At 47.8% G+C, this 23672-nt stretch overlaps 2 protein-coding genes across 3 annotated transcripts in view; one reads left to right on the top strand and one right to left on the bottom strand.

Moving 5' to 3' along the window:
- Positions 1-23672, bottom strand: part of LOC138248845 (uncharacterized) — a 236103-nt gene that overhangs the window by 151763 nt on the left and 60668 nt on the right. The gene's annotated exons all lie outside the window — the stretch shown is intronic.
- LOC138248844 (uncharacterized) overlaps positions 19673-23672 on the top strand; it is a 347922-nt gene continuing 343922 nt past the window's right edge. The window contains exon 1 of one of the 2 annotated variants that reach the window (XM_069202796.1): positions 19673-19948. In XM_069202796.1, the coding sequence (XP_069058897.1) occupies positions 19894-19948 (55 nt within the window). In that variant the 5' untranslated portion in view covers positions 19673-19893. The remainder of the gene's footprint in view (positions 19949-23672) is intronic. The other variant, XM_069202795.1, reaches the window with a different exon arrangement.

Below are 23672 nucleotides of genomic sequence, written 5' to 3'. Positions count from 1 at the left end.
CAACTAGCAAGGCTTGTTGGCGTCCTTCCGGCGGGAAAACACTTCTGCACGACTCTCCAAGGCGAGAGGGATCGGTCCACCAAAGGGGAAGTCTCTAGCCCTTTGCGTTCCTGCAGAAACCTCAGCTTCTTCTGTCCAGTAGAAGCTTCTTTGCACCCGCAGCTGGCATTTCCTGGGCATTTGCCCATCTCCGACTTGCTTGTGACTTTTGGACTTGGTCCCCTTGTTCCACAGGTACCCTAGATTGGAAATCCACAGTTGTTGCATTGCTGGTTTGTGTCTTTCCTGCATTATTCCTCTGACACGACTTCTTTGTCCTTAGGGGAACTTTAGTGCACTTTGCACTCACTTTTCAGGGTCTTGGGGAGGGTTATTTTTCTAACTCTCACTATTTTCTAATAGTCCCAGCGACCCTCTACAAGGTCACATAGGTTTGGGGTCCATTTGTGGTTCGCATTCCACTTTTGGAGTATATGGTTTGTGTTGCCCCTATTCCTATGTTTCCCCATTGCATCCTATTGTAACTATACATTGTTTGCACTGTTTTCTAAGACTATACTGCATATTTTTGCTATTGTGTATATATATCTTGTGTATATTTCCTATCCTCTCACTGAGGGTACACTCTAAGATACTTTGGCATATTGTCATAAAAATAAAGTACCTTTATTTTTAGTATAACTGTGTATTGTGTTTTCTTATGATATTGTGCATATGACACTAAGTGGTACTGTAGTAGCTTCACACGTCTCTTAGTTCAGCCTAAGCTGCTCTGCTAAGCTACCATTATCTATCAGCCTAAGCTGCTAGACACCCTATACACTAATAAGGGATAACTGGGCCTGGTGCAAGGTGCAAGTACCCCATGGTACTCACTACAGGCCAGTCCAGCCTCCTACATTGGTTGTGCAGTGGTGGGATAAGTGCTTGAGACTACTTACCACTCTTGTCATTGTACTTTTCATAAGAGAAAAATATACAAAACAAGGTCAGTGTATATACACATAGCCAAAAAGTTTTGCATTTCCTCTTTTCACTCTTTTCTAAGTGCTGAAAAGTACTTCTAAACTTTCAAAAAGTTCTTAAAAGTTTTTAAAGTTTTTTTCTGTCTTTCCAAAAAAGTTCTGAAAACTTTTTTCTCTTTTCTATCACTTTAACTCTCTCTAAAAATGTCTGGCACAGGCCAAAATGTTGATCTGTCCAAACTTGCATATGACAACCTTAGCTGGAAAAGAGCAAGGAGTCTCTGTATAGAGAGAGGTTTGAGTGTAGGGAAAAATCCTTCCTTGGAACTGTTACTTAACATGCTTGGAGAACAGGATAAGGCCATAGGTGCCTCATCTGTTGAAAAAGTACCTAATAGTTCCCAATCTGATTCAGGGACTCCCCCAGGAAAAGATTCAGGAAAGAAACTTCCTAGCCTGCCCATTACTAGACAGTCTAGCATAGATGGTAATGATGATGAGCCACACCATATAAATAGTGTTGTCTCACATCATAGCAAAAGCATTTATTCTCACCATACTGGTAGTAATGTTTCTGTTAACCAAGCTGTTAGGGTGGCTTCTGTAAGGGACAGGTCTCCTTCTGTTCATTCCCATCATAGCTCTGTTTCTAGGAATGTCCCTCCCACCAACCCTGATGACAGAATGTTAGAGAGGGAACTCAATAAGTTGAGGGTGGAACAAACCAGACTGAAGCTTAAAAAGCAACAGCTGGATTTGGATAGACAGTCTTTTGAATTAGAGAAGGAAAGACAGAAGTTGGGTTTAGATACCCATGGTGGCAGCAGCAGTATTCCCCATAGTCATCCTGCAAAAGAGCATGATTCCAGGAATCTTCACAAGATAGTTCCCCCTTATAAGGAGGGGGATGACATTAACAAGTGGTTTGCTGCACTTGAGAGGGCCTGTGTTGTACAGGATGTCCCTCAAAGGCAGTGGGCTGCTATCCTATGGCTATCATTTAGTGGAAAGGGTAGGGATAGGCTCCTTACTGTGAAAGAAAATGATGCCAATAACTTTACAGTTCTTAAGAATGCACTCCTGGATGGTTATGGCTTAACCACTGAACAGTACAGGATAAAGATCAGAGAGACCAAAAAGGAGTCTTCACAAGACTGGGTTGATTTCATTGACCATTCAGTGAAGGCCTTGGAGGGGTGGTTACATGGCAGTAAAGTTACTGATTATGAAAGCCTGTATAACACAATCCTGAGAGAGCATATACTTAATAATTGTGTGTCTGATTTGTTGCACCAGTACCTGGTAGACTCTGATCTGACCTCTCCCCAAGAATTGGGAAAGAAGGCCGACAAATGGGTCAGAACAAGGGTGAACAGAAAAGTTCATACAGGGGGTGACAAAGATGGCAATAAGAAGAAAGATGGTGAAAAATCTCAAGATAAGCATGGGGATAAGGGTAAAACCAAAGATCCCACTTCAAATCTTAAACACTCTTCAGAGGGTGGGGATAAAACTAATTCTTCCTCTTCTTCTCAACCTGCACACATTAAAAAGCCTTGGTGCTTTGTGTGTAAAAACAGAGGCCATAGGCCAGGGGATAAGTCCTGTCCAGGTAAACCCCGTGAGCCTACCACCACTAATACATCAAGCTCTAGTGCCCCTAGCAGTAGTGGTACTAGTGGTGGGACTGCTGGCAACAGTCAAGTTAAGGGTGTAGTTGGGTTCACTTTTGGGTCCATAGTAGAAACTGGGGTAGTCACTCCCAAGACAGTTTCTGTCACACCTAGTGGCATTGGCCTTGCCACACTGGCTGCTTGTCCCCTTACAATGGATAAGTACAGGCAGACAGTTTCAATAAATGGTGTTGAGGCCTTGGCCTACAGGGACACAGGTGCCAGTTTCACTTTGGTGACTGAAAACCTAGTGCACCCTGATCAACACATCATTGGACAACAGTATAAGATTATTGATGTCCATAACTCCACTAAGTTTCTTCCCTTAGCTATAATTCAGTTTAGTTGGGGTGGAGTTACTGGCCCTAAGCAGGTGGTGGTATCACCTAGCTTACCTGTAGACTGTCTCTTAGGTAATGACCTAGAGGCCTCAGGTTGGGCTGATGTAGAGTTTTATGCCCATGCAGCCATGCTGGGCATCCCTGAGGAATTGTTCCCTCTCATTTCTACTGAAATGAAAAAGCAAAGGAGAGAAGGCCTGAAAACTCAGGAACCCTCTCCATCAACAGGTAAAAAGGGTATCACAGTATCCCCTAACCACCCTACCATTCAGGATACCATTCCTGTGGTGGGAGAAACCTCTCCTGGGGTGGCACCTGTTCCAAGGGAATCATCAGTTGGCAAAACTGTACTCCCTGAGGTGGAAGTACCTCTCTGTGGGATAACTAACATTGGTGAGAAAAAGAGCACCATTTTAGTTAACATGGAGCATCCCTCCAACCCTCCCAGAGAAACTTTAGTGCAGAAACTCTGCACTGCCTCACAACACTTAGGACAGCATCCCTGCCCTAGTGTGGAGCTGATAGGACAGCATCCCTGCCCTGCTCCAACCCACGAGAAACAGCATCCCTGTTCTCTCTTCCAGCCATATGGACAAAGTTTTTGCCCAGCTATGGCTTTTCTGAGACAGCATCCCTGTCTGGCATTTCCATCACTACAAATAGGTTCAGTGGACAATTCCCACTGCTCTAAACTAAAACTTACTGATAGAAACTCTGAAAATACATCTTCACATTGTTGCTTAGCTAAAAAACTTCAAACAGGGTGGTTTACATCCCCACAGGGAAGTAACCATATAGTGGATGATAAAGGGAGTAACCAGTCTATTGCAGAGCTACTCTCTACTTATCACCACTTAGACAATAAAGTCTCAACTGGCCAAGGTTAGCCTTATTGTCCTTCGTTTGGGGGGGGGTTGTGTGAGAAGGTAGCCTCTTTCTAGCCTTGTTACCCCCACTTTTGGCCTGTTTGTGAGTGTATGTCAGGGTGTTTGTCACTGTTTTCACTGTCTCACTGGGATCCTGATAGCCAGGCCTCAGTGCTCATAGTGAAAACACTATGTTTTCAGTATGTTTGTTATGTGTCACTGGGATCCTGCTGGTCAGGACCCCAGTGCTCATAGGTTTGTGGCCTATATGTATGTGTCACTGGGACCCTGTCACACAGGGCCCCAGTGCTCATAGGTGTGCATGTATATGTTCCCTGTGTGGTGCCTAACTGTCTCACTGAGGCTCTGCTAACCAGAACCTCAGTGGTTATGCTCTCTCATTACTTTCAAATTGTCACTAACAGGCTAGTGACCAATAATTTTACCAATTTACATTGGCTTACTGGAACACCCTTATAATTCCCTAGTATATGGTACTGAGGTACCCAGGGTATTGGGGTTCCAGGAGATCCCTATGGGCTGCAGCATTTCTTTTGCCACCCATAGGGAGCTCTGACAATTCTTACACAGGCCTGCCACTGCAGCCTGAGTGAAATAACGTCCACGTTATTTCACAGCCATTTTACACTGCACTTAAGTAACTTATAAGTCACCTATATGTCTAACCTTTACCTGGTAAAGGTTAGGTGCAAAGTTACTTAGTGTGAGGGCACCCTGGCACTAGCCAAGGTGCCCCCACATTGTTCAGAGCCAATTCCCTGAACTTTGTGAGTGCGGGGACACCATTACACGCGTGCACTACATATAGGTCACTACCTATATGTAGCTTCACAATGGTAACTCCGAATATGGCCATGTAACATGTCTATGATCATGGAATTGCCCCCTCTATGCCATCCTGGCATAGTTGGCACAATCCCATGATCCCAGTGGTCTGTAGCACAGACCCTGGTACTGCCAAACTGCCCTTCCTGGGGTTTCACTGCAGCTGCTGCCAACCCCTCAGACAGGCATCTGCCCTCCTGGGGTCCAGCCAGGCCTGGCCCAGGATGGCAGAACAAAGAACTTCCTCTGAGAGAGGGTGTGACACCCTCTCCCTTTGGAAAATGGTGTGAAGGCAGGGGAGGAGTAGCCTCAACCCAGCCTCTGGAAATGCTTTGTTGGGCACAGAGGTGCCCAATTCTGCATAAGCCAGTCTACACCGGTTCAGGGACCCCTTAGCCCTGCTCTGGCGCGAAACTGGACAAAGGAAAGGGGAGTGACCACTCCCCTGACCTGCACCTCCCCTGGGAGGTGTCCAGAGCTCCTCCAGTGTGCTCCAGACCTCTGCCATCTTGGAAACAGAGGTGCTGCTGGCACACTGGACTGCTCTGAGTGGCCAGTGCCACCAGGTGACGTCAGAGACTCCTGCTGATAGGCTCCTTCAGGTGTTAGTAGCCTATCCTCTCTCCTAGGTAGCCAAACCCTCTTTTCTGGCTATTTAGGGTCTCTGTCTCTGGGGAAACTTTAGATAACGAATGCAAGAGCTCATCCGAGTTCCTCTGCATCTCTCTCTTCACCTTCTGATAAGGAAACGACTGCTGACCGCGCTGGAAGCCTGCAAACCTGCAACATAGTAGCAAAGACGACTACTGCAACTCTGTAACGCTGATCCTGCCGCCTTCTCGACTGTTTTCCTGCTTGTGCATGCTGTGGGGGTAGCCTGCCTCCTCTCTGCACCAGAAGCTCCGAAGAAATCTCCCGTGGGTCGACGGAATCTTCCCCCTGCAACCGCAGGCACCAAAAAGCTGCATTGCTGGGAACCGCGACTTTGCAGCTACTCCGGCCCCTGTGCACTTCCGGCGGAAATCCTTTGTGCACAGCCAAGCCTGGGTCCACGGCACTCTAACCTGCATTGCACGACTTTCTAAGTTGGTCTCCGGCGACGTGGGACTCCTTTGTGCAACTTCGGCGAGCACCGTTTCACGCATCCTCGTAGTGCCTGTTTCTGGCACTTCTCCGGGTGCTACCTGCTTCAGTGAGGGCTCTTTGTCTTGCTCGACGTCCCCTCTCTCTTCAGGTCCAATTTGCGACCTCCTGGTCCCTCCTGGGCCCCAGCAGCGTCCAAAAACGCCAAATGCACGATTTGCAACTAGCAAGGCTTGTTGGCGTCCTTCCGGCGGGAAAACACTTCTGCACGACTCTCCAAGGCGAGAGGGATCGGTCCACCAAAGGGGAAGTCTCTAGCCCTTTGCGTTCCTGCAGAAACCTCAGCTTCTTCTGTCCAGTAGAAGCTTCTTTGCACCCGCAGCTGGCATTTCCTGGGCATTTGCCCATCTCCGACTTGCTTGTGACTTTTGGACTTGGTCCCCTTGTTCCACAGGTACCCTAGATTGGAAATCCACAGTTGTTGCATTGCTGGTTTGTGTCTTTCCTGCATTATTCCTCTAACACGACTTCTTTGTCCTTAGGGGAACTTTAGTGCACTTTGCACTCACTTTTCAGGGTCTTGGGGAGGGTTATTTTTCTAACTCTCACTATTTTCTAATAGTCCCAGCGACCCTCTACAAGGTCACATAGGTTTGGGGTCCATTTGTGGTTCGCATTCCACTTTTGGAGTATATGGTTTGTGTTGCCCCTATTCCTATGTTTCCCCATTGCATCCTATTGTAACTATACATTGTTTGCACTGTTTTCTAAGACTATACTGCATATTTTTGCTATTGTGTATATATATCTTGTGTATATTTCCTATCCTCTCACTGAGGGTACACTCTAAGATACTTTGGCATATTGTCATAAAAATAAAGTACCTTTATTTTTAGTATAACTGTGTATTGTGTTTTCTTATGATATTGTGCATATGACACTAAGTGGTACTGTAGTAGCTTCACACGTCTCTTAGTTCAGCCTAAGCTGCTCTGCTAAGCTACCATTATCTATCAGCCTAAGCTGCTAGACACCCTATACACTAATAAGGGATAACTGGGCCTGGTGCAAGGTGCAAGTACCCCTTGGTACTCACTACAGGCCAGTCCAGCCTCCTACATTGGTTGTGCAGTGGTGGGATAAGTGCTTGAGACTACTTACCACTCTTGTCATTGTACTTTTCATAAGAGAAAAATATACAAAACAAGGTCAGTGTATATACACATAGCCAAAAAGTTTTGCATTTCCTCTTTTCACTCTTTTCTAAGTGCTGAAAAGTACTTCTAAACTTTCAAAAAGTTCTTAAAAGTTTTTAAAGTTTTTTTCTGTCTTTCCAAAAAAGTTCTGAAAACTTTTTTCTCTTTTCTATCACTTTAACTCTCTCTAAAAATGTCTGGCACAGGCCAAAATGTTGATCTGTCCAAACTTGCATATGACAACCTTAGCTGGAAAAGAGCAAGGAGTCTCTGTATAGAGAGAGGTTTGAGTGTAGGGAAAAATCCTTCCTTGGAACTGTTACTTAACATGCTTGGAGAACAGGATAAGGCCATAGGTGCCTCATCTGTTGAAAAAGTACCTAATAGTTCCCAATCTGATTCAGGGACTCCCCCAGGAAAAGATTCAGGAAAGAAACTTCCTAGCCTGCCCATTACTAGACAGTCTAGCATAGATGGTAATGATGATGAGCCACACCATATAAATAGTGTTGTCTCACATCATAGCAAAAGCATTTATTCTCACCATACTGGTAGTAATGTTTCTGTTAACCAAGCTGTTAGGGTGGCTTCTGTAAGGGACAGGTCTCCTTCTGTTCATTCCCATCATAGCTCTGTTTCTAGGAATGTCCCTCCCACCAACCCTGATGACAGAATGTTAGAGAGGGAACTCAATAAGTTGAGGGTGGAACAAACCAGACTGAAGCTTAAAAAGCAACAGCTGGATTTGGATAGACAGTCTTTTGAATTAGAGAAGGAAAGACAGAAGTTGGGTTTAGATACCCATGGTGGCAGCAGCAGTATTCCCCATAGTCATCCTGCAAAAGAGCATGATTCCAGGAATCTGCACAAGATAGTTCCCCCTTATAAGGAGGGGGATGACATTAACAAGTGGTTTGCTGCACTTGAGAGGGCCTGTGTTGTACAGGATGTCCCTCAAAGGCAGTGGGCTGCTATCCTATGGCTATCATTTAGTGGAAAGGGTAGGGATAGGCTCCTTACTGTGAAAGAAAATGATGCCAATAACTTTACAGTTCTTAAGAATGCACTCCTGGATGGTTATGGCTTAACCACTGAACAGTACAGGATAAAGATCAGAGAGACCAAAAAGGAGTCTTCACAAGACTGGGTTGATTTCATTGACCATTCAGTGAAGGCCTTGGAGGGGTGGTTACATGGCAGTAAAGTTACTGATTATGAAAGCCTGTATAACACAATCCTGAGAGAGCATATACTTAATAATTGTGTGTCTGATTTGTTGCACCAGTACCTGGTAGACTCTGATCTGACCTCTCCCCAAGAATTGGGAAAGAAGGCCGACAAATGGGTCAGAACAAGGGTGAACAGAAAAGTTCATACAGGGGGTGACAAAGATGGCAATAAGAAGAAAGATGGTGAAAAATCTCAAGATAAGCATGGGGATAAGGGTAAAACCAAAGATCCCACTTCAAATCTTAAACACTCTTCAGAGGGTGGGGATAAAACTAATTCTTCCTCTTCTTCTCAACCTGCACACATTAAAAAGCCTTGGTGCTTTGTGTGTAAAAACAGAGGCCATAGGCCAGGGGATAAGTCCTGTCCAGGTAAACCCCCTGAGCCTACCACCACTAATACATCAAGCTCTAGTGCCCCTAGCAGTAGTGGTACTAGTGGTGGGACTGCTGGCAACAGTCAAGTTAAGGGTGTAGTTGGGTTCACTTTTGGGTCCATAGTAGAAACTGGGGTAGTCACTCCCAAGACAGTTTCTGTCACACCTAGTGGCATTGGCCTTGCCACACTGGCTGCTTGTCCCCTTACAATGGATAAGTACAGGCAGACAGTTTCAATAAATGGTGTTGAGGCCTTGGCCTACAGGGACACAGGTGCCAGTTTCACTTTGGTGACTGAAAACCTAGTGCACCCTGATCAACACATCATTGGACAACAGTATAAGATTATTGATGTCCATAACTCCACTAAGTTTCTTCCCTTAGCTATAATTCAGTTTAGTTGGGGTGGAGTTACTGGCCCTAAGCAGGTGGTGGTATCACCTAGCTTACCTGTAGACTGTCTCTTAGGTAATGACCTAGAGGCCTCAGGTTGGGCTGATGTAGAGTTTTATGCCCATGCAGCCATGCTGGGCATCCCTGAGGAATTGTTCCCTCTCATTTCTACTGAAATGAAAAAGCAAAGGAGAGAAGGCCTGAAAACTCAGGAACCCTCTCCATCAACAGGTAAAAAGGGTATCACAGTATCCCCTAACCACCCTACCATTCAGGATACCATTCCTGTGGTGGGAGAAACCTCTCCTGGGGTGGCACCTGTTCCAAGGGAATCATCAGTTGGCAAAACTGTACTCCCTGAGGTGGAAGTACCTCTCTGTGGGATAACTAACATTGGTGAGAAAAAGAGCACCATTTTAGTTAACATGGAGCATCCCTCCAACCCTCCCAGAGAAACTTTAGTGCAGAAACTCTGCACTGCCTCACAACACTTAGGACAGCATCCCTGCCCTAGTGTGGAGCTGATAGGACAGCATCCCTGCCCTGCTCCAACCCACGAGAAACAGCATCCCTGTTCTCTCTTCCAGCCATATGGACAAAGTTTTTGCCCAGCTATGGCTTTTCTGAGACAGCATCCCTGTCTGGCATTTCCATCACTACAAATAGGTTCAGTGGACAATTCCCACTGCTCTAAACTAAAACTTACTGATAGAAACTCTGAAAATACATCTTCACATTGTTGCTTAGCTAAAAAACTTCAAACAGGGTGGTTTACATCCCCACAGGGAAGTAACCATATAGTGGATGATAAAGGGAGTAACCAGTCTATTGCAGAGCTACTCTCTACTTATCACCACTTAGACAATAAAGTCTCAACTGGCCAAGGTTAGCCTTATTGTCCTTCGTTTGGGGGGGGGTTGTGTGAGAAGGTAGCCTCTTTCTAGCCTTGTTACCCCCACTTTTGGCCTGTTTGTGAGTGTATGTCAGGGTGTTTGTCACTGTTTTCACTGTCTCACTGGGATCCTGATAGCCAGGCCTCAGTGCTCATAGTGAAAACACTATGTTTTCAGTATGTTTGTTATGTGTCACTGGGATCCTGCTGGTCAGGACCCCAGTGCTCATAGGTTTGTGGCCTATATGTATGTGTCACTGGGACCCTGTCACACAGGGCCCCAGTGCTCATAGGTGTGCATGTATATGTTCCCTGTGTGGTGCCTAACTGTCTCACTGAGGCTCTGCTAACCAGAACCTCAGTGGTTATGCTCTCTCATTACTTTCAAATTGTCACTAACAGGCTAGTGACCAATAATTTTACCAATTTACATTGGCTTACTGGAACACCCTTATAATTCCCTAGTATATGGTACTGAGGTACCCAGGGTATTGGGGTTCCAGGAGATCCCTATGGGCTGCAGCATTTCTTTTGCCACCCATAGGGAGCTCTGACAATTCTTACACAGGCCTGCCACTGCAGCCTGAGTGAAATAACGTCCACGTTATTTCACAGCCATTTTACACTGCACTTAAGTAACTTATAAGTCACCTATATGTCTAACCTTTACCTGGTAAAGGTTAGGTGCAAAGTTACTTAGTGTGAGGGCACCCTGGCACTAGCCAAGGTGCCCCCACATTGTTCAGAGCCAATTCCCTGAACTTTGTGAGTGCGGGGACACCATTACACGCGTGCACTACATATAGGTCACTACCTATATGTAGCTTCACAATGGTAACTCCGAATATGGCCATGTAACATGTCTATGATCATGGAATTGCCCCCTCTATGCCATCCTGGCATAGTTGGCACAATCCCATGATCCCAGTGGTCTGTAGCACAGACCCTGGTACTGCCAAACTGCCCTTCCTGGGGTTTCACTGCAGCTGCTGCCAACCCCTCAGACAGGCATCTGCCCTCCTGGGGTCCAGCCAGGCCTGGCCCAGGATGGCAGAACAAAGAACTTCCTCTGAGAGAGGGTGTGACACCCTCTCCCTTTGGAAAATGGTGTGAAGGCAGGGGAGGAGTAGCCTCAACCCAGCCTCTGGAAATGCTTTGTTGGGCACAGAGGTGCCCAATTCTGCATAAGCCAGTCTACACCGGTTCAGGGACCCCTTAGCCCTGCTCTGGCGCGAAACTGGACAAAGGAAAGGGGAGTGACCACTCCCCTGACCTGCACCTCCCCTGGGAGGTGTCCAGAGCTCCTCCAGTGTGCTCCAGACCTCTGCCATCTTGGAAACAGAGGTGCTGCTGGCACACTGGACTGCTCTGAGTGGCCAGTGCCACCAGGTGACGTCAGAGACTCCTGCTGATAGGCTCCTTCAGGTGTTAGTAGCCTATCCTCTCTCCTAGGTAGCCAAACCCTCTTTTCTGGCTATTTAGGGTCTCTGTCTCTGGGGAAACTTTAGATAACGAATGCAAGAGCTCATCCGAGTTCCTCTGCATCTCTCTCTTCACCTTCTGATAAGGAAACGACTGCTGACCGCGCTGGAAGCCTGCAAACCTGCAACATAGTAGCAAAGACGACTACTGCAACTCTGTAACGCTGATCCTGCCGCCTTCTCGACTGTTTTCCTGCTTGTGCATGCTGTGGGGGTAGCCTGCCTCCTCTCTGCACCAGAAGCTCCGAAGAAATCTCCCGTGGGTCGACGGAATCTTCCCCCTGCAACCGCAGGCACCAAAAAGCTGCATTGCTGGGAACCGCGACTTTGCAGCTACTCCGGCCCCTGTGCACTTCCGGCGGAAATCCTTTGTGCACAGCCAAGCCTGGGTCCACGGCACTCTAACCTGCATTGCACGACTTTCTAAGTTGGTCTCCGGCGACGTGGGACTCCTTTGTGCAACTTCGGCGAGCACCGTTTCACGCATCCTCGTAGTGCCTGTTTCTGGCACTTCTCCGGGTGCTACCTGCTTCAGTGAGGGCTCTTTGTCTTGCTCGACGTCCCCTCTCTCTTCAGGTCCAATTTGCGACCTCCTGGTCCCTCCTGGGCCCCAGCAGCGTCCAAAAACGCCAAATGCACGATTTGCAACTAGCAAGGCTTGTTGGCGTCCTTCCGGCGGGAAAACACTTCTGCACGACTCTCCAAGGCGAGAGGGATCGGTCCACCAAAGGGGAAGTCTCTAGCCCTTTGCGTTCCTGCAGAAACCTCAGCTTCTTCTGTCCAGTAGAAGCTTCTTTGCACCCGCAGCTGGCATTTCCTGGGCATTTGCCCATCTCCGACTTGCTTGTGACTTTTGGACTTGGTCCCCTTGTTCCACAGGTACCCTAGATTGGAAATCCACAGTTGTTGCATTGCTGGTTTGTGTCTTTCCTGCATTATTCCTCTAACACGACTTCTTTGTCCTTAGGGGAACTTTAGTGCACTTTGCACTCACTTTTCAGGGTCTTGGGGAGGGTTATTTTTCTAACTCTCACTATTTTCTAATAGTCCCAGCGACCCTCTACAAGGTCACATAGGTTTGGGGTCCATTTGTGGTTCGCATTCCACTTTTGGAGTATATGGTTTGTGTTGCCCCTATTCCTATGTTTCCCCATTGCATCCTATTGTAACTATACATTGTTTGCACTGTTTTCTAAGACTATACTGCATATTTTTGCTATTGTGTATATATATCTTGTGTATATTTCCTATCCTCTCACTGAGGGTACACTCTAAGATACTTTGGCATATTGTCATAAAAATAAAGTACCTTTATTTTTAGTATAACTGTGTATTGTGTTTTCTTATGATATTGTGCATATGACACTAAGTGGTACTGTAGTAGCTTCACACGTCTCTTAGTTCAGCCTAAGCTGCTCTGCTAAGCTACCATTATCTATCAGCCTAAGCTGCTAGACACCCTATACACTAATAAGGGATAACTGGGCCTGGTGCAAGGTGCAAGTACCCCTTGGTACTCACTACAGGCCAGTCCAGCCTCCTACATTGGTTGTGCAGTGGTGGGATAAGTGCTTGAGACTACTTACCACTCTTGTCATTGTACTTTTCATAAGAGAAAAATATACAAAACAAGGTCAGTGTATATACACATAGCCAAAAAGTTTTGCATTTCCTCTTTTCACTCTTTTCTAAGTGCTGAAAAGTACTTCTAAACTTTCAAAAAGTTCTTAAAAGTTTAAAAAGTTTTTTTCTGTCTTTCCAAAAAAGTTCTGAAAACTTTTTTCTCTTTTCTATCACTTTAACTCTCTCTAAAAATGTCTGGCACAGGCCAAAATGTTGATCTGTCCAAACTTGCATATGACAACCTTAGCTGGAAAAGAGCAAGGAGTCTCTGTATAGAGAGAGGTTTGAGTGTAGGGAAAAATCCTTCCTTGGAACTGTTACTTAACATGCTTGGAGAACAGGATAAGGCCATAGGTGCCTCATCTGTTGAAAAAGTACCTAATAGTTCCCAATCTGATTCAGGGACTCCCCCAGGAAAAGATTCAGGAAAGAAACTTCCTAGCCTGCCCATTACTAGACAGTCTAGCATAGATGGTAATGATGATGAGCCACACCATATAAATAGTGTTGTCTCACATCATAGCAAAAGCATTTATTCTCACCATACTGGTAGTAATGTTTCTGTTAACCAAGCTGTTAGGGTGGCTTCTGTAAGGGACAGGTCTCCTTCTGTTCATTCCCATCATAGCTCTGTTTCTAGGAATGTCCCTCCCACCAACCCTGATGACAGAATGTTAGAGAGGGAACTCAATAAGTTGAGGGTGGAACAAACCAGACTGAAGCTTAAAAAGCAACAGCTGGATTTGGATAGACAGTCTTTTGAATTAGAGAAGGAAAGACAGAAGTTGGGTTTAGATACCCATGGTGGCAGCAGCAGTATTCCCCATAGTCATCCTGCAAAAGAGCATGATTCCAGGAATCTGCACAAGATAGTTCCCCCTTATAAGGAGGGGGATGACATTAACAAGTGGTTTGCTGCACTTGAGAGGGCCTGTGTTGTACAGGATGTCCCTCAAAGGCAGTGGGCTGCTATCCTATGGCTATCATTTAGTGGAAAGGGTAGGGATAGGCTCCTTACTGTGAAAGAAAATGATGCCAATAACTTTACAGTTCTTAAGAATGCACTCCTGGATGGTTATGGCTTAACCACTGAACAGTACAGGATAAAGATCAGAGAGACCAAAAAGGAGTCTTCACAAGACTGGGTTGATTTCATTGACCATTCAGTGAAGGCCTTGGAGGGGTGGTTACATGGCAGTAAAGTTACTGATTATGAAAGCCTGTATAACACAATCCTGAGAGAGCATATACTTAATAATTGTGTGTCTGATTTGTTGCACCAGTACCTGGTAGACTCTGATCTGACCTCTCCCCAAGAATTGGGAAAGAAGGCAGACAAATGGGTCAGAACAAGGGTGAACAGAAAAGTTCATACAGGGGGTGACAAAGATGGCAATAAGAAGAAAGATGGTGAAAACTCTCAAGATAAGCATGGGGATAAGGGTAAAACCAAAGATCCCACTTCAAATCTTAAACACTCTTCAGAGGGTGGGGATAAAACTAATTCTTCCTCTTCTTCTCAACCTGCACACATTAAAAAGCCTTGGTGCTTTGTGTGTAAAAACAGAGGCCATAGGCCAGGGGATAAGTCCTGTCCAGGTAAACCCCCTGAGCCTACCACCACTAATAGATCAAGCTCTAGTGCCCCTAGCAGTAGTGGTACTAGTGGTGGGACTGCTGGCAACAGTCAAGTTAAGGGTGTAGTTGGGTTCACTTTTGGGTCCATAGTAGAAACTGGGGTAGTCACTCCCAAGACAGTTTCTGTCACACCTAGTGGCATTGGCCTTGCCACACTGGCTGCTTGTCCCCTTACAATGGATAAGTACAGGCAGACAGTTTCAATAAATGGTGTTGAGGCCTTGGCCTACAGGGACACAGGTGCCAGTTTCACGTTGGTGACTGAAAACCTAGTGCACCCTGATCAACACATCATTGGACAACAGTATAAGATTATTGATGTCCATAACTCCACTAAGTTTCTTCCCTTAGCTATAATTCAGTTTAGTTGGGGTGGAGTTACTGGCCCTAAGCAGGTGGTGGTATCACCTAGCTTACCTGTAGACTGTCTCTTAGGTAATGACCTAGAGGCCTCAGGTTGGGCTGATGTAGAGTTTTATGCCCATGCAGCCATGCTGGGCATCCCTGAGGAATTGTTCCCTCTCATTTCTACTGAAATGAAAAAGCAAAGGAGAGAAGGCCTGAAAACTCAGGAACCCTCTCCATCAACAGGTAAAAAGGGTATCACAGTATCCCCTAACCACCCTACCATTCAGGATACCATTCCTGTGGTGGGAGAAACCTCTCCTGGGGTGGCACCTGTTCCAAGGGAATCATCAGTTGGCAAAACTGTACTCCCTGAGGTGGAAGTACCTCTCTGTGGGATAACTAACATTGGTGAGAAAAAGAGCACCATTTTAGTTAACATGGAGCATCCCTCCAACCCTCCCAGAGAAACTTTAGTGCAGAAACTCTGCAGTGCCTCACAACACTTAGGACAGCATCCCTGCCCTAGTGTGGAGCTGATAGGACAGCATCCCTGCCCTGCTCCAACCCACGAGAAACAGCATCCCTGTTCTCTCTTCCAGCCATATGGACAAAGTTTTTGCCCAGCTATGGCTTTTCTGAGACAGCATCCCTGTCTGGCATTTCCATCACTACAAATAGGTTCAGTGGACAATTCCCACTGCTCTAAACTAAAACTTACTGATAGAAACTCTGAAAATACATCTTCACATTGTTGCTTAGCTAAAAAACTTCAAACAGGGTGGTTTACATCCCCACAGGGAAGTAACCATATAGTGGATGATAAAGGGAGTAACTAGTCTATTGCAGAGCTACTCTCTACTTATCACCACTTAGACAATAAAGTCTCAACTGGCCAAGGTTAGCCTTATTGTCCTTCGTTTGGGGGGGGGTTGTGTGAGAAGGTAGCCTCTTTCTAGCCTTGTTACCCCAACTTTTGGCCTGTTTGTGAGTGTATGTCAGGGTGTTTGTCACTGTTTTCACTGTCTCACTGGGATCCTGATAGCCAGGCCTCAGTGCTCATAGTGAAAACACTATGTTTTCAGTATGTTTGTTATGTGTCACTGGGATCCTGCTGGTCAGGACCCCAGTGCTCATAGGTTTGTGGCCTATATGTATGTGTCACTGGGACCCTGTCACACAGGGCCCCAGTGCTCATAGGTGTGCATGTATATGTTCCCTGTGTGGTGCCTAACTGTCTCACTGAGGCTCTGCTAACCAGAACCTCAGTGGTTATGCTCTCTCATTACTTTCAAATTGTCACTAACAGGCTAGTGACCAATTTTACCAATTTACATTGGCTTACTGGAACACCCTTATAATTCCCTAGTATATGGTACTGAGGTACCCAGGGTATTGGGGTTCCAGGAGATCCCTATGGGCTGCAGCATTTCTTTTGCCACCCATAGGGAGCTCTGACAATTCTTACACAGGCCTGCCACTGCAGCCTGAGTGAAATAACGTCCACGTTATTTCACAGCCATTTTACACTGCACTTAAGTAACTTATAAGTCACCTATATGTCTAACCTTTACCTGGTAAAGGTTAGGTGCAAAGTTACTTAGTGTGAGGGCACCCTGGCACTAGCCAAGGTGCCCCCACATTGTTCAGAGTCAATTCCCTGAACTTTGTGAGTGCGGGGACACCATTACACGCGTGCACTACATATAGGTCACTACCTATATGTAGCTTCACAATGGTAACTCCGAATATGGCCATGTAACATGTCTATGATCATGGAATTGCCCCTTCTATGCCATCCTGGCATAGTTGGCACAATCCCATGATCCCAGTGGTCTGTAGCACAGACCCTGGTACTGCCAAACTGCCCTTCCTGGGGTTTCACTGCAGCTGCTGCCAACCCCTCAGACAGGCATCTGCCCTCCTGGGGTCCAGCCAGGCCTGGCCCAGGATGGCAGAACAAAGAACTTCCTCTGAGAGAGGGTGTGACACCCTCTCCCTTTGGAAAATGGTGTGAAGGCAGGGGAGGAGTAGCCTCAACCCAGCCTCTGGAAATGCTTTGTTGGGCACAGAGGTGCCCAATTCTGCATAAGCCAGTCTACACCGGTTCAGGGACCCCTTAGCCCTGCTCTGGCGCGAAACTGGACAAAGGAAAGGGGAGTGACCACTCCCCTGACCTGCACCTCCCCTGGGAGGTGTCCAGAGCTCCTCCAGTGTGCTCCAGACCTCTGCCATCTTGGAAACAGAGGTGCTGCTGGCACACTGGACTGCTCTGAGTGGCCAGTGCCACCAGGTGACGTCAGAGACTCCTGCTGATAGGCTCCTTCAGGTGTTAGTAGCCTATCCTCTCTCCTAGGTAGCCAAACCCTCTTTTCTGGCTATTTAGGGTCTCTGTCTCTGGGGAAACTTTAGATAACGAATGCAAGAGCTCATCCGAGTTCCTCTGCATCTCTCTCTTCACCTTCTGATAAGGAAACGACTGCTGACCGCGCTGGAAGCCTGCAAACCTGCAACATAGTAGCAAAGACGACTACTGCAACTCTGTAACGCTGATCCTGCCGCCTTCTCGACTGTTTTCCTGCTTGTGCATGCTGTGGGGGTAGCCTGCCTCCTCTCTGCACCAGAAGCTCCGAAGAAATCTCCCGTGGGTCGACGGAATCTTCCCCCTGCAACCGCAGGCACCAAAAAGCGGCATTGCTGGGAACCGCGACTTTGCAGCTACTCCGGCCCCTGTGCACTTCCGGCGGAAATCCTTTGTGCACAGCCAAGCCTGGGTCCACGGCACTCTAACCTGCATTGCACGACTTTCTAAGTTGGTCTCCGGCGACGTGGGACTCCTTTGTGCAACTTCGGCGAGCACCGTTTCACGCATCCTCGTAGTGCCTGTTTCTGGCACTTCTCCGGGTGCTACCTGCTTCAGTGAGGGCTCTTTGTCTTGCTCGACGTCCCCTCTCTCTTCAGGTCCAATTTGCGACCTCCTGGTCCCTCCTGGGCCCCAGCAGCGTCCAAAAACGCCAAACGCACGATTTGCGACTAGCAAGGCTTGTTGGCGTCCTTCCGGCGGGAAAACACTTCTGCACGACTCTCCAAGGCGAGAGGGATCCGTCCACCAAAGGGGAAGTCTCTAGCCCTTTGCGTTCCTGCAGAAACCTCAGCTTCTTCTGTCCAGTAGAAGCTTCTTTGCACCCGCAGCTGGCATTTCCTGGGCATTTGCCCATCTCCGACTTGCTTGTGACTTTTGGACTTGGTCCCCTTGTTCCACAGGTACCCTAGATTGGAAATCCACAGTTGTTGCATTGCTGGTTTGTGTCTTTCCTGCATTATTCCTCTATCACGACTTCTATGTCCTTGGGGGAACTTTAGTGCACTTTGCACTCACTTTTCAGGGTCTTGGGGTGGGCTATTTTTCTAACCCTCACTATTTTCTAATAGTCACAGCGACCCTCTACAAGGTCACATAGGTTTGGGGTCCATTCGTGGTTCGCATTCCACTTTTGGAGTATATGGTTTGTGTTGCCCCTATCCCTATGTGCCCCCATTGCATCCTATTGTAACTATACATTGTTTGCACTGTTTTCTAAGACTATACTGCATATTTTTGCTATTGTGTATATATATCTTGTGTATATTTCCTATCCTCTCACTGAGGGTACACTCTAAGATACTTTGGCATATTGTCATAAAAATAAAGTACCTTTATTTTTAGTATAACTGTGTATTGTGTTTTCTTATGATATTGTGCATATGACACTAAGTGGTACTGTAGTAGCGTCACACGTCTCTTAGTTCAGCCTAAGCTGCTCTGCTAAGCTACCATTATCTATCAGCCTAAGCTGCTAGACACCCTATACACTAATAAGGGATAACTGGGCCTGGTGCAAGGTGCAAGTACCCCTTGGTACTCACTACAAGCCAGTCCAGCCTCCTACACTTTGCCCAGCCTTCCCACCCGCACACTGCACTGGTTGCTACTATACTCTACACCACTCTGCTCTGTACTAGTGCATTCTGCACCAATACACTCTACACCACTGCACTCTATGCCACATGTCTACTCTGCACTCTGACAGTGCACCACTCTGCATTTGTTAGTACTATGAGGTACCGAGGTCGCTGAAAGAACTGTGAAAAATACAATTACATCATAATAAAAGCTGCTACAAAATGCGCAAATACATGGTTAAATAAAAAAAAAGCGCTTCTCAAATACAGATTTGAATAATATACAGTTTATACCTAGTGATAAAAAAGTTTATAACACTCCATTAAAACCACACACTCCACAGCTCGCCTTGGAACACCATTACAATACCTCTGTGAAAGAAATATCTTTGCCACCAGAAAACTTCAAGTGACTTTTTTAGCAAAGTCAATGCAGGTTTTCAACCTTTTTTACATTTGCAGATTTACCAGTTGCCCACATTTGCATGTCTTTAGGTAAGGAGACCCCCTGGCAAGAAGGTCTGATTCTTATCTGTCTGCCCCTCCCTCCCTGAGAGCACACAAGACTCCCTGCCTTTGAAACCTGCTGGGGAAACTGATCGGCCGTCATTTCACTCTACCTTCCCTTGTCCATTTGGTGAAAGCTAAAATTACGGACAAATGCCGTGAAATTAACGGACGGGTGGTCACCCCAGGTTGGAGTCTCGGCGCTTCAACACCCCGTGACTCTGAGCAAATCACCGCGGACGCCCCAAAAATAATTGTGTCCTTATGAAAGTGACTGGGGCACAGTTAAAGCGCTCCGATACCTGCGGGTCCAGTTCGCGCTATATATAACTGTTAAAGAAAGTACTAAACAAAAGGCGGCGTAGGAGAGGGTGTGCCCCTGGCCGTGACTCGCTGCCTGACGTCCTCTCCGGTACTTTCGGTTTCGGTTCCCGCACTCCGAGGCTCCCACTGCCGCAGAGAAGAGAGGCCCGGCCTGGGCCCTCCGACCCCCCCATGGCCACCCCCGGGGCTGCCCTGCTGCTCCTCCTCCCGCTTCTCTTCTACTCCGGTGAGTGCGGGGGGCCCAGGCTGCAGGTGCCGGGGGTGCGTGGTGTCTGCAGCAGTCCGTGGGGTTGGCGCCGGGTGCTGTGGGGTTGTGGTTGTTTAAGGACCGTCACATTCGTCTCCTATGGTTAGAATGTTACTTCCGGGGAGGGGGGCAGGGGTTGTGTAGCAGTATTGTGCCATGATACAAGGGGGTAGTGCACAGTTACCCCTCCTTCAGGGGTTGTGTAGCAGTATTGTGCCATGATACAAGGGGGTGGGGCAGGGTTCACCCTCCTTCAGGGGTTGTGTAGCAGTATTGTGCCATGATACAAGGGAGTGGGGCAGGGTTCACCCTCCTTCAGGGGTTGTGTAGCAGTATTGTGCCGTGATACAAGGGGGTGGGGCAGGGTTCACCCTCCTTCAGGGGTTGTGTAGCAGTATTGTGCCATGATACAAGGGGGTGGGGCAGGGTTCACCCTCCTTCAGGGGTTGTGTAGCAGTATTGTGCCGTGATACAAGGGGGTGGGGCAGGGTTCCACCTCCCTCAGGGGTTGTGTAGAAGTATTGTGCCGTGATACAAGGGGGTGGGGCAGGGTTCACCCTCCTTCAGGGGTTGTGTAGCAGTATTGTGCCGTGATACAAGGGAGTGGGGCAGGGTTCACCCTCCTTCAGGGGTTGTGTAGCAGTATTGTGCCGTGATACAAGGGGGTGGGGCAGGGTTCACCCTCCTTCAGGGGTTGTGTAGCAGTATTGTGCCATGATACAAGGGGGTGGGGCAGGGTTCACCCTCCTTCAGGGGTTGTGTAGCAGTATTGTGCCATGATACAAGGGGGTGGGGCAGGGTTCACCCTCCTTCAGGGTTGTGTACAAGTATTGTGCCATGATACAAGGGGGTGGGGCAGGGTTCACCCTCCTTCAGGGGTTGTGTAGCAGTATTGTGCCATGATACAAGGGGGTGGGGCAGGGTTCCACCTTCCTCAGGGGTTGTGTAGAAGTATTGTGCCATGATACAAGGGGGTAGGGCAGGGTTCAACCTCCTTCAGGGGTTGCGTACAAGTATTGTGCCATGATACAAGGGGGTGGGGCAGGGTTCCACCTCCCTCAGGGGTTGTGTAGAAGTATTGTGCCATGATACAAGGGGGTGGGGCAGGGTTCAACCTCCTTCAGGGGTTGTGTAGCAGTATTGTGCCATGATACAAGGGGGTGGGGCAGGGTTCACCCTCCTTCAGGGGTTGTGTAGCAGTATTGTGCCATGATACAAGGGGGTGGGGCAGGGTTCACCCTCCTTCAGGGGTTGTGTAGCAGTATTGTGCCATGATACAAGGGGGTGGGGCAGGGTTCACCCTCCTTCAGGGTTGTGTACAAGTATTGTGCCATGATACAAGGGGGTGGGGCAGGGTTCACCCTCCTTCAGGGGTTGTGTAGCAGTATTGTGCCATGATACAAGGGGGTGGGGCAGGGTTCACCCTCCTTCAGGGTTGTGTACAAGTATTGTGCCATGATACAAGGGGGTGGGGCAGGGTTCCACCTTCCTCAGGGGTTGTGTAGAAGTATTGTGCCATGATACAAGGGGGTAGGGCAGGGTTCAACCTCCTTCAGGGGTTGCGTACAAGTATTGTGCCATGATACAAGGGGGTGGGGCAGGGTTCCACCTCCCTCAGGGGTTGTGTAGAAGTATTGTGCCATGATACAAGGGTGTAGGGCCGGGTTCAACCTCCTTCAGGGGTTGCGTACAAGTATTGAGAGATAATACAAGGGGGTAGGGCAGTGATCAACCTCCTTCATGGGTTGTGTAACAGTATTGTGCCATGATACAAGGGGGTAGTGCAGGGTTCATCCTCCTTCATGGGTTGTGTAGCAGTATTCTGCCATGATACAAGGAGGTAGGGGCAGGGTTCAACCTCCTTCAGGGGTTGCATACAAGTATTGAGAGATAATACAAGGGGGTAGGGGCATGGTTCAACCTCCTTCAGGGGTTGTGTAGAAGTATTGTGCCATGATACAAGGGGGTAGGGCAGAGTTCAACCTCCTTCAGGGGTTGTGTAGAAGTATTATGCCATGATACAAGGGGGTAGGGCCGGGTTCAACCTCCTTCAGGGGTTGCGTACAAGTATTGAGAGATAATACAAGGGGATGGGTCAGGGATCAACCTCCTCGTGGTGGGTCCGTGCTCCAACAAGGAGCCGCGTTTTTTTCTTTGTTTTGCCACAGAATGTACGTAAGTTGATCGGCCAGCAGGTCGCTGCCAAGGTCCACACTAAAGATACATAAACATCAGACGCGCCTTGCTCCTCCGTCGCGGCGCTTCATTAGTCGCTTCTTGTCTGCTTCCCCGGGTGAAGGTGGGCACCCCTCGATGTACTTCGGGTTGATGGGGGTGGCACGGGGGTACAGTAGAATTGTAAGTTGTTGAATGAAGGGTGGTGGGTTGTAGACACACTTGCTGGCCAGGTCTGAGAAGCGATGCTTGTGCTTGTGTAAAAGCGCTCTGACACCTCTGGGTAAACTACGCGTAAATAACCATACTAGCTTGTGTAAGGTGCTGTAAAGCGCTCTAACACCTCTGGGTAAACTACGCGTAAATAATGGTATTGCTTGTGTAAGGTGCTGTAAAGCGGTCTAACACCTCTGGGTAAACTACGCGTAAATAAAGGTACTGGCTTGTGTAAGGTGTTGTGAAGCGCTCTAACACCTCTGGCTAAACTACCCGTAAATATTGGTACTGCTTGTGTAAGGTGCTGTAAAGCGGTCTGACACCTCTGGGCAAACTACGCGTAAATAATGGTACTGGCTTGTGTAAGGGGCTTGCACGGTCTTCTCCAGGACGCGTGGCGGGATATGGGGGGGCCGGGGAGCACAGGGGTGGACGCAGAAACTTGCCTGGGTAGTTTGTATGGCCAAAGTCTTTGCATGGTCTCCCTTGTGCATTTGCAGATCTTGCCTGGACACTGTGCGTGGTTCTAAGAATGATTTAAGGGCCTTGCACTGTCGAGTCACGGCCTTAATTGGGGTCGTACCGGTTCCAGAGTGCCCCGTTGTTCCGTGCTTTAGAGGGTCGTAACTCTGGGTGATACAGTATCCTGATTGGAGTGTTACAGGGTCTTTGCTGGTATGTTTACGTGGTCTTGGGTAAGGGCACCCTTCGAATACAGGGTCTTTATTGGTAGGAGGTGTTGGGTTGTGCATTTTAAGGGGTTTTGATCTGTGAATTATAGGGTCCGGATTGGGTTGTTTACAGGATCCAGATTGAGTTGTTTACGGGGTCTGGATTGGGTTGTTTAGAACGTCTAAATTGTGGTATTCCAGGATCCAGATTGGGTTGGTTACAGGTTCTGGATTGGGTTGGTTACACAGTCTAGATTGGGCTGCTACGGGGTCCACATTGGGTTGTTTGCAGGGTCTAGATTGGGTTGGTTACAGGGTCTAGATTGGGCTACTACAAGATCCGGATTGAGTTATTTAGAGGGTCTAGAGTGGGTTGGCTACAGGGTCTAGATTGGGCTACTACAAGATCAGGATTGGGTTATTTAGAGGGTCTAGATTGGGTTGGCTGCGGGGTCCAAATTGGGTTGTTTGCCGGGTCTGGATTGGGATGGTTACAGGGTCTAGATTGGGCTACTACAAGATCAGGATTGGGTTATTTAGAAGGTCTGGATTGGGTTGGTTACAGGGTCTAGATTGGGTTACTACGGAATCCAGATTGGGTTGGTCCCGGGGTCTAGATTGGGTTGTTTGCAGGGTCTAGA

This window comes from Pleurodeles waltl, chromosome 8 (assembly GCF_031143425.1).
Source record: "Pleurodeles waltl isolate 20211129_DDA chromosome 8, aPleWal1.hap1.20221129, whole genome shotgun sequence".
In the NCBI taxonomy this organism is placed as follows: domain Eukaryota; kingdom Metazoa; phylum Chordata; class Amphibia; order Caudata; family Salamandridae; genus Pleurodeles; species Pleurodeles waltl.
This window is presented reverse-complemented; position numbering and strand designations above follow the sequence as displayed.